Raw genomic sequence first — 14,095 nt, forward strand, 5'->3', positions numbered from 1 at the left:
GGCAAAGGCGTGCGGCAGGGCAGCCGCAGAAAGCAGAGGGCTGGGTAGGTGCGCTGCTGGTTCCCTTGGCTCCGTCATTGTCTGCTCTGGGAACGTGGGCCAATTTGTTTACTTTCGGATACAATCTGTCTTTCCTCAGCACGGGAAAACAGGTTTGATGCACTCCAACTGAACACTTCGGACATTCCCTAATAAACTGGATTCTGCTTTACTTCATGGCTACGCTCGGGTTGCTGCAGCCACCCACGCCAGGCTGTGACCTGTGGGCGCTCAGGAGCCTGACCGGCTGGGGCTCGGGCCGCGCTGGGAGGAATCCTTCTGAGCCCGCAGGTGCCGCAGACCGGGCAGCATCTCGGCCTGGTGTCTCCGCAGCCTGGGGCAAGGAGTGTGTTCCTGGTGGGCAGGGTGTGTACCTGGCGGGCTTTCCCTGAGGAAGGGCTTCAAACAGATGTCCTGGATGCTCAGCGCGCATGCTCACTGCAGCTCCTTTTGAAAGAGAATCAGATATCCTTTTTCTTTTCATCTCCTGAAGGTTCCTAACCTTTATCTTCTTTGGTAGGAGGTGTTTCCTACGCAGACACTTTATTTAACCAGATTATTCATGACTGCAAAGGAATATGGGCTCATTAGCCCCTTCTGCTTCCCGGGCTGCTTTAGGGCTGGGGCTTGTAGTGAGCGGAGCGCCTCCTCTTGCCCACAGCCTTCAGGTACCTCTGTGTCCGTGTCTTGCGCTCAGTGTGCGGGTGGCGTGAGGGCCGCGGTGCTGGTGCTGGCTCCTGGCACAGAGCACGTGCACACAGCTGTCCTTCAGTCCATCCTTCTAAACAGAGAAACATATTCCCTTTGTCATCTTTCCTCCCAAGCAAATACACCCTAGTCAATTGCTGACATTACCAAAAGCACATACACAACTTCAACCTTCCTGTGCTCACCTCTTTGTGTTATTTGTTAAACGTTAAAGTGAAACAGAAGTGAAGACTCTGACTGTAGATGTCACAGCAGCGATCACCACCCACGCACAGCTTGCCATCCTGTCAGGACGTGGACTAGCTGACGTGCGGTAGAGGCGGGTGGGGTGAGGAGTGCGCAGTGGCCCAGGAGTTGAAGGATGCGTGTCGCGGCCTCGCCTCCTCACCCGCACCTGAGCTGGCACTGTCTCCTGAGTATGGGCAATGCCAGGAGGGCGCTTTGACATTTGCATTTCCTGTTCCTTTTGATTTTAACTCCAACACCTAATGTTGGAAGCTGTCAGGGCGGGTTGTCTCTGCTCCAGTTTTCACCAGGTCAGCCTAGGTACCATCTCAGATCCTTGTCTGCAAAGACTGCGGAGCGTGTGAGAAATCACTGGTAGGAGTGCCCGAAGCGGAGGCACTGCTCCGGTGTTAGGACGATTTCCTCGAGCTCCCCGATTAAACCCAGCTTCTCAGGCTCTGCTGTCTGCCTGCCTGCTGTGGGGGTTGAGCCAGTTGAGTCAACTACAGTGGATGCTCGGACTCTCCCCTTTCCATGCAGTATCCCAGATAACCAGGTGCTGTGTGTGTGTGTGTGTGTGTGTGTGTGTGTGTAGTAGTAGTAGTAGTCGTCATATAAATATATATTTGCATTCTTGTTGGAGAGCTCACTGCCTTGGAACATTGCTCATTCTGTAAGAGCACTTTAGTCCTATCAGGCACGGGAGTAATTCCCTTTTTAAGTGACCCGCAAACCTTCTTTCCATCCTGCATGGAGTGAGTGCTATGTCCAGAGCAAGAAGGCGGTGGCTTCCCACGTCTGGCACAGAGCGATGGTCAGACCGTGCTGGGTGTGAGAACCCGGGTGAAGAAGGTTGCTCAGAGCAAGCTTGTACCACGATAGCGGATTCGTTCAGAGGAAAAGGCTCTGAAGAGGCCACTGAGGTGAAGGAGACTGAGAACCAAATGAGAGAATGCGGCTTCCTCCCTCCTAAGCTCCTCACACGCATTTTATTGCTAGCTTTTCCTCCCCTGCCCCCATGCACAGGGACTGCTGCTGAGCCTGTGAGATGGTCTGAGAAACAGGTTTGATCTTGCGGGGTGGGGAGAGTCTAGGAAAAGAAGTGAGAGGAAGGGGCTGACTCAAAGCAGCCTTTGAAGCTGGAAGCGGGACAAGTTCCTAGGCAGTCAGGAAAGAGCCGCTGGCCACTCTCAATGCCCCCTGCTCGGCCAGGAAGAAAAAAGACAGACAGACACATAGACAGAAAGACCCAAATGCATGGCATAGTGTCTATATAGTCAGGACCTCACACACGATCGAGGAGGTGCGCTCAACTGCTGCACATTATCTGTAGGAAGACACCTATTCAAAGTTTGCAACTAGTTTGAAGTAGTTTCAGATAACACGTGGATATTATTTTATTTTCCTATCTCGGTTCCTTGTGAGAAAACAAAATGAGTTTGAGCTTTAAGAACAGCTCATTAGTAATGTCCTTGCATCTTAGCTAAATTCTGAAATTCTTTTGGGCAACTGATTGCAAGCTTTGTTTGTATAAAATGGTGTCCAGTGTGTCTTTGGGGAATCTCGGAAGACAGGGAGCAACCTGAGAGGAGGGTTGGCAAACACAGAAATTTGAATTCCATCTAATTTTAATGTCATAAAATGTTTCTCCTGTTATTATTTTCCCAGCTAGTTAAGCAAGCAGAAATCATTCTTATCTCATGAGCTGAACAACAGCAGGTTCTAAGTTGGATTAGCTCCGCGGGCCGTGACCTTGCGCATGCAGTTAGTCATGTTTTTTGAAAGCCTTGATGTCAGTGCTAATCTCAGCCTCATCTCCAGGTGTGTTAGATAAGAAAGTGTATGAAAGTTTTCTACTGGCTTGCTTTAGGTATGTGTGCATGCTTATTCAAACCATGTTTTATGTCAACTTGTTGATGTTTCTTATAATATGATAAACATGTTTTTGAACATCAACTACCTTGAAAAATGTGCTGAAACCTAGGGATTCCAGCCCCTAAAATATAAGCACCTGCCACGAACTTGAGATGTGCATAGCTTGAAAGTTGTAAGCATGCTTACTTGAAGCATAATTGGTAAACAACAGATGGCACGTCTTTAATAGGAACGTGACGGCACTGTGAAGAATAGAGCAAGCGTGGACCAATGGAATGGAAGGTGTGCCACAGTATGCAGATCCTCAGTGAGTATAGCAGCCTGGTGCCAACCAGCAGCAGGCTCCAGGCGCCGGCCTCCTTGGGGGCTGGGTCTGAGCTGGTGTCCAGGAGGGGCAGAGAGGAGAGCCCAGCGGGGCGGGAGCAGCCTGCCTCTGCCCGGCCTGGGAGCTCGCAGAGCCACTCATTTGAGCTTATTAAAGGGGAATCAGTGTGACCATGTGCAGCCGCGGAGGGCCTGGCTCCCAGTCCCCGGCACTCTGTGACAGCCGTGAGCGGTCTTTCCTGTAACCCAGCCCAGCACTGAAACGCAGCGTCACATTGTGCAGTGCCTGGCAGTTGTCACATCTGTTATGGAGGCGTGTGGATCAGCCCAGCCTGGGAGCTGCCCCCAGAGGAGAAGCTGCCAGAGATGGAATGGACCTGTCAGTATGGACATCAGCAGCTGGCCTGGAACTTGAGTTGGGGTGGATCCTTGCTTCCTAGAGGAGAATATTTGTCATTTATTCATACCCTTCCTCTCTGTGTGTCTCTGCTCCTCTCCTTCCCTTCCTCTTGCACATGCTCGAACCACACAAACACACATCCACATGCCTCCTTAGTCTAAATACAAAGGACCTGCCCTGGCTGGATTGGCTCAGTGGATAGAGTGTCAGCTTGTGGACTGAAGGGGTGAAGATTTGATTCTGGTCAAGGACGCATGCCTCGGTGGCAGGTTCAATCCTTGGCCCTGGTTGGGTGAGTGCAGGAGGCAACCAGTCGAAGTTTCTCTCACATCAGTGTTTCTTTGTGTCTCTCACCTCCTTTCCACTTTCTTTAAAAACCAATAGAAATAATATCCCTGAAAGATTAACAATAAATTGGAGGCTGAGTCCGCCTGCCTCCATACATACATACAAAGGCCCTAATTTCATCCTCAAACAGGACCTCTTTTTAAAGATATATATTTTATTGATTTCAAAGAGGAAGAAAGAGGGAGAAAAGGATAGAAACATCAGTGATGAAGGAGAATCATTGATTGCATGCCATACATGAGGACCGAGACCGCAACCCCAGCACGTGCCCTGACCAAGAATCAAACCGTGACCTGGTTCATAGGTCGATGCTCAACCACTGACCTACACCAGCCAGGCATATCCTCTGTACGCACTGCTAAGCGATCGCTCTCAGCAGCCTGGTTACCCTCCAGCACAGTGTGATCGCCCCTCTGGGCAGAAATTGCAATGCCTTAGGGCCCTTTCTCCAGTTGCTGCTGAAATCCTGTATGAAAACAAGATGAGTGCATCCTCACCCCTTAGATGTTTTTATTTTTTTAATTTAATAAATCTTTATTGCTCAGATTATTACAGTTGTTTCTCCTTTTTCCCCCCATAGCTCCCTTCCACCAGGTTCCCACCCTACCCTCTGCCCTTACCTCCCCGCCCCCATTGTCCTCATCCATAGGTGTACGATTTTAATCTAGTCTCTTCCCGTACCCCCCACACCTCTTTCCCCCTGATAATTATCAATCCACTCCCTTTCTTTGCCCCTGATTCTATTATATTCACCAGTTTATTCTGTTCCTCAGATTTTTAATTCACTTGATTTTTAAATTCACTTGTTGATATATATGTATTTGTTGATCATAATTTTTACCTTTTTTCTTCTTCCTCTTCTTAAATAATACCTTTCAGCATTTCATATAATACTGGATTGGTGGTGAACTCCTTTAGTTTTTACTTATCTGTGAAGCTCTTTATCCTTCAATTCTGAATAACTTTGCTGGATAGAGTAATCTTGGTTGTAGATTCTCACTATTCATCACTTTGAATATTTCTTGCCACTCCCATTTGGCCTGCGTGGTTTATGTTGAGAAATCAGCTGATAATCATATGGGTGCTCCCTTATAGGTAACTAACTGTTTTTCTCTTGCTGCTTGTAAGATTCTCTCTTTGTCTTTTGCCCTTGGCATTTTAATTATGATTGTCTTGGTGTGGTCCTCTTTGGATTCCTTTTGTTTGGGGTTCTGTGTGCTTTCTGGACTAGTAAGTCTATTTCTTTCACCAGGTGGGGGAAGTTTTATGACATTATTTCTTCAAATAGGTTTTCAGTATCTTGCACTCTCTCTTCTTCTGGCACCCCCATAATTCTGATGTTGGTACACTTAGAGTTGTCCCAGAGGCTCCTTACACTATCTTCAACTTTCTGGATTCTCTTCTCTTCTTGATTCTCCAGAGGAGTGTCCTTTGTTTCTTCGTATTCCAAATCTTTGACTTGATTGTTGCATTCCTCTAGTCTGCTGTTGGGTCTCTGTATAATATTTTTATTTCAGTCAGTGTATGTTTAACTTATAGTTGGTCCTTTTTCATATCCTCGAGGGTCTCGTTAAATTTATTGGCCTTTTCTAGGAAATTATTGAAAAACCTTATAACCGTGGTTTTGAACTCTATATCCAGTCTTTTATTCTCCTCCATTTCTTTCATTTGAGATCTTTTTCCTTGTCTCGGCATTTTCTCTGCTTCCCTGAGTTGGTAGGGTGGCTCTGTGTGTTTGGTGTCCTATATGGGCCTGTGGGTCAGCCTCCCCAGTTACCTGAGGTAGACATTCTTGGTGCTTCCCTTTGTGGACTGCGTGTACAGCCTAGTTGTAGTTAAGTATTGATTGTTGTTGGTATCACTGGGAGGAATTGACCTCCAGGCCAATTAGATGTGAGTATCAGCTGAGTCTATGCCAGGATACCTTCTCAGCGCTTTGTGGCTCCCGATCCATGAGCCTCTCTCCTTTCTAGTTGTAGATTTTTTCACTCAGCCAGCTTTCCTGTGGTTTTGGATGATATCCATTCTGTCTTTTAGTTGTTGTTTTGAAATTGTTGTGCAAGGAGGCAGCTTAGGTCCTTACCTAGGCCGCCATCTTGGTTTTTCCCTTGATGTACGTGTCCTTAACTGGAATCGAACCTGAGACTCTTCAATTCATGGGCTGACACTCTAACCACTGAGAAAAACTGGCTAGTGCCTCCATTTGAGATCTCTGAGGTACATAGTGGGCAAATGAAACTATGTGCCAGACACCTTAGTACTGGGAAATGAAACAAGATAAGAACCTCCTCGGTCCCCTTGTAGATCTTTGCATTCGGGGCTGCTTTTCTGCGTTCGTGCTCCAAGGCCGAAGTGATCGAAATGCAGTTTTGCCCATGAGCAGCCTGGAGGTGGCTGAAACCCACTCCTTAGATGTTTTTAAACAAATGTGTGAGGTTCAGGCTGAGTCAGATGAAGGACATTTATCTGGTTTGATACTGAGCAGGTGACAGAGCTCAGGCAAGGGGAACCATGGGCACACTGGCCTGTCTCTGCTGTGGCTTCCCGTGGAGGCCCCTTTGGTCCTGCTGAGTGGCCCACTGATCAGCAGCCCATAAGACTGGAAGCATTTTGGACTTTTTAATGGATACCCAACTTTTGTATGATAACGCTCGGGTATATTAGTACAGTAGTCTTGTACACGAATGATTTATTTCTCATCTTTTTTGTGATAATTTAAAATTTAGATTACATTGATTAATCTATCATGGGAATCAGGAAAGCATCACCCTTTAGTGGTTGATTTTTGCAGTACTTTATAGGTTCAAATAAATTATGTTTTAAAATGCTCGCTGAGCCCAGATTGTCGAACTATGAACCAGGACATCAGGGTTCGATTCCAGGTCAGGGCATATGCCTGGGTTGTAGGCTTGATCCCCAGTGTGGGGCATGGAGAGGGCAGCCGATGGATGGTTCTCTCTCATCATTGATATTTCTACCCCTGTCTCCCTGTGCCTTCCTCTCTCTGAAATCAGTAAAACCATAAAAAACAACAACAACTTGCCGAAACCAGTTTGGCTCAGTGGTAGAGCCTCAGTCTGCGGACTGAAGGGTCCCAGGTTCGATTCCGGTCAGGGGCACGTACATTGATTGTGGGCACATCCCCGGTGTGGAGGGTGCAAGAGGTGGCTGGTCAATGTTTCTCTCTCATCGACGTTTCTGGCTCTCTATCTCTCTCCCTTCCTTTCTGTAAAAAATCAATAAAATATATTTTTAAAAAATAAATAACAACTCTAGCTGAGAGGGAAGTAGATTGAGGTTGTAGTGCGTCGCTCCCCCTGGGCCCCACGCCATGGTCAGGCCAGGGAACTGTGTGGAGGAATTCATAGCAGTGTATGTCCAGGTGAGGAATTCTTTGCACTGGTGTTGCCTCTCCATCCCAGGTATTTGAAGCTATTTTACCTATTTGCACTCTTTTGAGGAGAAATTTGGAAGCTAATTTATACATCTTTATCTTATATCTTCTCTCTTCAGTAGTGTGTGTGTGTGTGTGTGTGTGTGTGTCCCCCGCCCCGCTTCAAACCAGCAAAGCAATTGCAAGGATTCCAGAGCTACTTTTGAAATGTATGACCATTGCAGAGAGCATCCCAGGCAGCATGTAGGTCTGAGGCCCACACTGTGCCTCCTTTGCTGAAGCACATGTATGAGAACATGCTCAGACAAGAATACCTTTTTTTCTGTATGTGTGCCTTAAAAAAAAAAGACATTTACTATCATCCCTTTTGCTAAAATGAGGAGTTAATTATTAGATTCTCTAAAACTTATTTAAATACGTGAGTCCCGATGCACAAATTCATGCATGGGTGGGGTTCCTCAGCCTGGCCAGTGATTGGGGCCAATAGGGGGTGGGAGGATGGAGATAGCCCACCCGGGGTGGGGGAGAGGGGCCGAGGGAGGTTGGCCGGCTGCAGGAGGTTGGCTGTGGGAGTGTACTGACCACCAGGGAGCAGCTCCTGCATTGAGCATCTGCCCCCCTGGTGGTCAGTGTGCATCATAGCAACTGGTCAGCCGGTTGTTCGGTTGCTTAGGCTTTTATATATATATAGAGAGAGAGTACCTGTTCTCTAAATATTTAGTGAAACATGGCAAGTTGCTTTAATGGAGATTTGTGTGGAGTTGTCCTGACTCTGCTCCGTTTCCATGTGAAACAGAGGTGACCTTTTTGCCCTCCCCACACAGCCTCTCGCTGTCATTCAGGCCCTGGCTGCTTCCCCACTGGCAGCTGGTCAGGCTGTTGCTCCAGGAGCTCTGATGATTGCAATTAAAATGTCCCAGTTCCCTTCCCAGGTTAAAGCCTTCCGTGGAGCCTCCTGGGGAGCCGCTCAGGCGGTGCCTGGAGGGGACTGTTTCCCTTACGCGATGTACATGGAAGCTTTGCTCTGCCCACTTTTACACCTACACATGTGCTGAGCGTCTCCATGGAGACAAGGAGGCTGGAGTCCAGGGATGGTGTATCTCCCAGGAGACGGCAGGCAGCCCCCTCCCTGGGGCTCCACCAGGCGGCCTCCCCCCACTGCCCCTCTCCAGGCACCATAGCCGAGCTGCCTCTGAGAGCGGGCTGTGGTGAGCCTGGTAGGCAGAGGCCTCCCTGACAGAGGGGTGTGGTGGGAAGAAGGGCCCCATCTTTCCCCAGGTCCTTGCTTCGTGCTCACTCATCAGCCGTGTCAGTGTACCACAGCCCCTGTGCCTCTTAGACACGAAGGCACCCTTATCCTCACAAAGTGCCCGCAGAGCCTGCTACATGCTACAGTAGGAGCTTACTTTAGTCAGGTTGTTCTTCTACGAAAAGCACTACTGCTGCTGATCCACCAATTTCTTGTGCCCACTCATGACCCATGACCCTGGCACTCTTTTTCCCTCTCCTGAGTTTGATGCATGGGAACATCCCTCCACACCACCTCACCTTTCTCCCCCTATCATGTGACTACAGCTCCTTAAAGTGGAAATCATTATCTCTTACTAGAGGCTCGGTGCATGAATTTGTGCACCAGGGGAGTCCTTCGGCCTTGCCTGCGGGATTGGGCTGAAACCAGCTCTCTGACATCTCCCAAGGGGTCCTGGATTGCGAGAGGGCACAGGCCAGGCCAAGGGACCTCACTGATGCACAATCAGGGCCAGGAAGGGACATAGGAAGTTGGCCAACTAGGGAGGGATCAAGGGAGGGCTCCAGGGTGTGTCTGGCCCATCTCACTCAGTCCTGATCAGGCGAATCCCAGCAGCAAGCTAACCTACCAGTTGGAGTGTCTGCCCCCTGGTGGTCAGTGGGTGTCATAGCAAGCAGTTGAGCGACTTAGCATATCATTACCATGTTATGCTTTGGTTGTTTGAATGGACCATTCGACACTTAGTATATTAGGCTTTTATTATCTATATACTAATAAAAGGGTAATATGCTAATTAGACTGGGTGACTGGACAGCTTCTAGATGTACAACTTCCTTCTGGACCAGGCCAGCAGAGGGTACTTGGGGGGTGACCAGGCCAGCAGGAGGGCAGTTGCGGGGGGCGAACAGGCCAGCAGGGGGGCAATTATGGGTTGATGGGGCAGGCAGGAAAGTGGTTAGGAGCCAGCAGTCCCAAATTGCGAGAGGAATGTCCGACTGCCAGTTTAGGCCCAATCTCCGTGGGATCAGGCCTAAACCAGCAGTCGGACATTTCCCAAGAAGTTCGTGATTGGAGAGGGTGCAGGCCGGGCTGAGGGATCACCTCCCTTAATTTATGCATGGGCCTCTAGTCCTATATAATAAAAGGCCAGCCACCATAAGTGTTACGACCAGAATGACCAGAGACCAGAACCACCATGGCCCCTTACAGGGCTGGCCCTGCCCCCAAGCAAGTGATTAGGGGTGATCAGGTAGGCAGTTGATCCCTTGCAGGGCTGGCCCAGCCCCCTGCAAGCAGTTAGGGGTCATCAGGTAGGCAGGCAAGTGGTTAAAGTTGATCCAGTAGGCAGGCCAGCAGTTAGGGCAATCAGGTAGGCAGACAGCCCCTTGCAGGGCTGGCCCCGCCCAGGCCATCGGCCAGCGACTCTGTGACAGGTGTGCAGCAGGCCAGCGATTGCCCCGCAGAGGGAGGCCCAGGCCAGCCAAGCCATCGCACCCCACACCTGTCGCCCACAGAGGGAGGTGACTGGTGGCAGGGAGGGGGGCAGCGCTGCACAGATGGCAAGCCATGGCAGTAGCAGTGGTGGGGCCAGCTGCCTGCAGCTGGGGAAAGGAAAGCCCTGATAAGCCCTGATCTTAGTCCTGTCCTACGGACCCGGATTGTAAGACAGTTCAGGCTGGGCTGATGGACTTCCACCCCCCACCCTCGAGTGCATGAATTTTCATGTACTGGGCCTCTAGTATAGGATATAAGTCCATTGTGCACAACATAGACTCTAGTTTCAGACCTTGTGTACGGTGACCAGGTACACTGTGTGTGTATCTTCCTGGAGGCGCACATGACAGTCATATTGGGGAAGACACTGGGAAATCTTGTTCCTCTCTCAACTCTGGGCACCTCCTTTACTGAACATTCTCAACACCGTCCGTGTGCACATACCTGGTTCTCAGCTAGTTGACTGAAGTGAAACATCGCTTCTCATGTGATTTTCTCACTCAGAGTCTCCAAACGTCAGTCGTCTGGTCTTGATCCTGCTTCTGGGTATGGTTGGCTGGTACTCCTAGTAAATTCTTCAATAAAAAGTTTCCCCAAAAGGATTTACCAGTGATACCTTTTCTTTCTTTCTTTCTTTTTTTTTTTTTTTTTTTTTTTTTTGAACTTTTTAAAAAGATGGGTCTTAATTTACAGAAAATCCTAATATATAAAAAGCCAGGGGCCGTCACAACCTAAACAACCAGACAGATGACCAACAAGACCTGCAGGGGCAGTAGTGAGGGACAACCGAATGACTGAACAGCAGGCTGTGTGGGATGCCCAGGCCGGCAGGGGCAGGAGTGAGGGACAGCCGAATGACTGAACAGCAGGCTGTGTGGGACAACCAGGCCGGCAGAAGGGCAGTTGGGAGCAACCAGGCTGGCGAGGGGGGGTGGGGGGGAGATAGTAAGTGGCGACCAGGCCAGTGGGTGGGCAGTTAGGGGGTGACCAGGCTGGAAGGGGGGGGGGCAATAAGAGGTGACCAGGCTGGCAGTGAGCAGTTAGGGGTCACCATGCTAGCAAGGGGGTGCCATTGGGGGCAACCAGGCCAACAGGGGGGTTTGTTGGGGGCAATCAGGCAGGCAGGCAGGTGACAGGAGCTAGCAGTCCCAGATTGTGAGAGGGATGTATGACTGCTGGTTTAGGCCCAATCCCTAAGGGGTCCCAGATTGGAGAGAGTGCAGGCTAGGCTGAGGGGAACACCACCCCCCCCCCCCAGTGCACAAATTTCATGCACTGGGCCTCTAGTATAGTCAATAATATTGTACTCACTTTGCACAGTGATGAGTGGTGACTGGACAGAGCATGATGACACTAAGTGTACAAATGTAGCACCACTATACTGTGTGCCTGAAGCCAGTATATATTGTATGGCAACTGTCCTTTAAACAGACGGAGTGGTCAGTGATTTAATAAGAAAAGCCTAATTAAATCACACTCTGCACTTCAGAGGACTCTCCTGTTTTCCTTTTGCTTTATCTCCAACTCATATCACTGCTGTAGTTACTGCCTTTAAATAAACACCTCCTATGGATGAAGCCATAGACAGTCATTTGTAGGAGACAACCCAGCTTTGTTCACAGGTACAGGATGTGCCCTTTAAGTTGAGTTAGAGGTCAAATGTGAAAAGTCCTCCCCTACACAGTCCACCGAGGCCTCCGTTAGTAGAGCTCACCCATTAGGCTTCCTTCCCAAGTAACATTATCCATTGTGCATGCGCCACGTACCTCTTCCTCTGTCTGCTCTCAGAGGAGGGGAAGTGCTGCTCTCACCTTCCGTTCCCAGGCTCCCCGAGAGGGATTGGAGGAGGGGAAGGTGCCTTGTCTTGGACGTTTCTGTCTTTGCCAGGAGCTTCCCAGCTGCTCCCTGCCAGCCTCCCTCAACAGTCTCATCTTCCCTGTTCCACGTTCCGTGTTTGATTTTTGGTGGGAATAAAATGTCTGCTTAGGTGGATTGCTATGCCTAAAGAATTCTGTGAAACTGATTAAACCTAAGAAAATGTCCACAAATTCAGGAATGTTTTTCAACTTAGATGGGTGGAAAGTTTTGTTTGCTGTTCCATTTGCCTGGAATTGGGAAAGTTAGCATCTAGTTCTCTCCTGCCACCCCTCCCCCCATATATTTTTATTGATTTCAGAGAAAAAGGGAGAGAGAGAGAGAATCATCAATAATGAGAGAGAACCATTGATTGGCTGCCTCCTTCATGGCCCCTTGACTGGATTGAGCCCACAACCTGGGGATGTGCCCATGACTGGAATTGAACTGTCAGTCCACAGGCTGATGCTCTATCCACTGAGCCGACCCGGCCAGGGCGGGATCTCGTCCTTAAGTGCCCTCGTGGAGTCCTGGTGCAGGCTGCTGTGACCTGGGGTAACGGAGAGCTTTTCTTCCACTCTTCCTTGCAGGCTCTTCAGGTGGCAAGACAGCTCCTCCTTCAGCAGCAGCAGCAAGTTAGCGGCATCAAGTCTCCCAAGAGGAATGACAAGCAGCCAGCCCTGCAGGTAACCGTTCTTTCCAAAAGTACCTGGGGTGTGCCGGAGGGGAATCAAACCGGCATCCTTTCAGTATTCCGGAGAGCGTGCCAAACACCTGAGCCACGCAGGGAGGGCTAGGTAGCGCTTCTTTTAAAGGTAAATGACGTTTTCCACGTGGACAGCCACTGGCCAGGGGCCGTGTGAGATGGCAGCGGGCCCTCTGGGCAGGTGCCGCTGGTCCCTCCGAGCGTGACGCTGTCGGGAAAGGTCTGTTCAGCCAAACGTGGTGGCGTTGGGTGAGACCCGCTGGCGTCGGGATTGTAGGCCGATGGTGGAAGCGGGTCGGTGCTTGGGCGCTCGCTGTGAGAGCGGGTTGTGGTGCTCAGAAGCATCACCACATTCTCTGTCGTCGGTTCTAGACAGTCACAGTCTCTCATGATGGGGTGCCCACATACCTGCTTCAGTGCGGGGGTGGGGCTCCCAGGAGACGTGTAGTTCTCACAGCTAGGGGAGCGTTAGTGGGCTGGCACTGGCACGTAGGAAGTGAAGCAGGATGCGGCTGGACACTCTGCATTGCTCAGGAAAGTCCCCCACACAGCACTCTTCAGCCCGAACGGCATCAGTTTCAGGAGCCATTGCTGAACTGAGAGGCTGTTAATGCACCTGGTCAGGATGTCATATACACTCGTTTCTTGAGTGGATGTTTTCCGCATACTTCTGAATTATTCATAAAAAGTGGTGAGCAGCTTTTATTTTTTTTATTTTTATTTATATTTTAAATATATTTTATTGATTTTTTTTACAGAGAGGAAGAGAGAGGGATAGAGAGTTAGAAACATCAATGAGAGAGAAACATCGATCAGCTGCCTCTTGCATACTTCCTACTGGGGATGTGCCCACAACCAAGGTACATGTCTTTGACTGGAATCGAACCTGGGACCTTTCAGTCCGCAGGCCCACGCTCTATCCACTGAGCCACATCGGTTTCGGCATGAGCAGTTTTTATGTACAGATTTCGAGAAGTATTGTTTTAGTGCCTTCTCCTTTCTGGCACAATGTAGAAAGGGATTGCAGAGTAGAAGGAGTGAGTTCATACAAGTTTGATTTTGATTTTCTATCGGAGTAGATAGAACATTTTAATAGAAACTTCAAAGAGCCTTAACTCAGGATTGACACTCCCATCTGGAGAGGGTGTGCAGGCCAGGCGGCAGCTGCTGCCGGAGCTGAGGGTGGGCGGCCCAGCGTGGGTCTGAGTGGGTTTCCCACGCTGGACACTTTGGGACAGAATCTATGAACTTCTGGTGATGGGCAGAGCTCAGTGCAGAATCATTGGATCACAGGATCACCCCGAATTCTAGATTGTTAGACTCTTTCTCAGATCGGAGCAAACCATGGCCCAGTGCACAACCCCTGGCAGCAGCCATCCTCCTGCGCCCCCTTGGGCAGGCGTGGCCGTCCCGCCGTGGTGGCACTCTGCTGGGACGGTGGGGCACGCTGTTTACCAGCACTTCCCAAAGCACCTCCTT

General features: G+C 49.7%; 1 protein-coding gene across 4 annotated transcripts in view; it reads left to right on the plus strand.

Annotated features, from left to right (window-relative positions):
• Positions 1 to 14,095, plus strand: part of FOXP1 (forkhead box P1) — a 206,536-nt gene that overhangs the window by 62,910 nt on the left and 129,531 nt on the right. For all 4 annotated transcript variants that reach the window (XM_084902065.1, XM_084902067.1, XM_084902066.1 and 1 more), the window contains exon 2: positions 12,501 to 12,596. In XM_084902065.1, the coding sequence (XP_084758191.1) occupies positions 12,501 to 12,596 (96 nt within the window). The remainder of the gene's footprint in view (positions 1 to 12,500; positions 12,597 to 14,095) is intronic.

The sequence above is a fragment of the Pipistrellus hanaki genome, assembly GCF_964339955.1.
Source record: "Pipistrellus hanaki genome assembly, chromosome: 13".
NCBI classification, from domain to species: domain Eukaryota; kingdom Metazoa; phylum Chordata; class Mammalia; order Chiroptera; family Vespertilionidae; genus Pipistrellus; species Pipistrellus hanaki.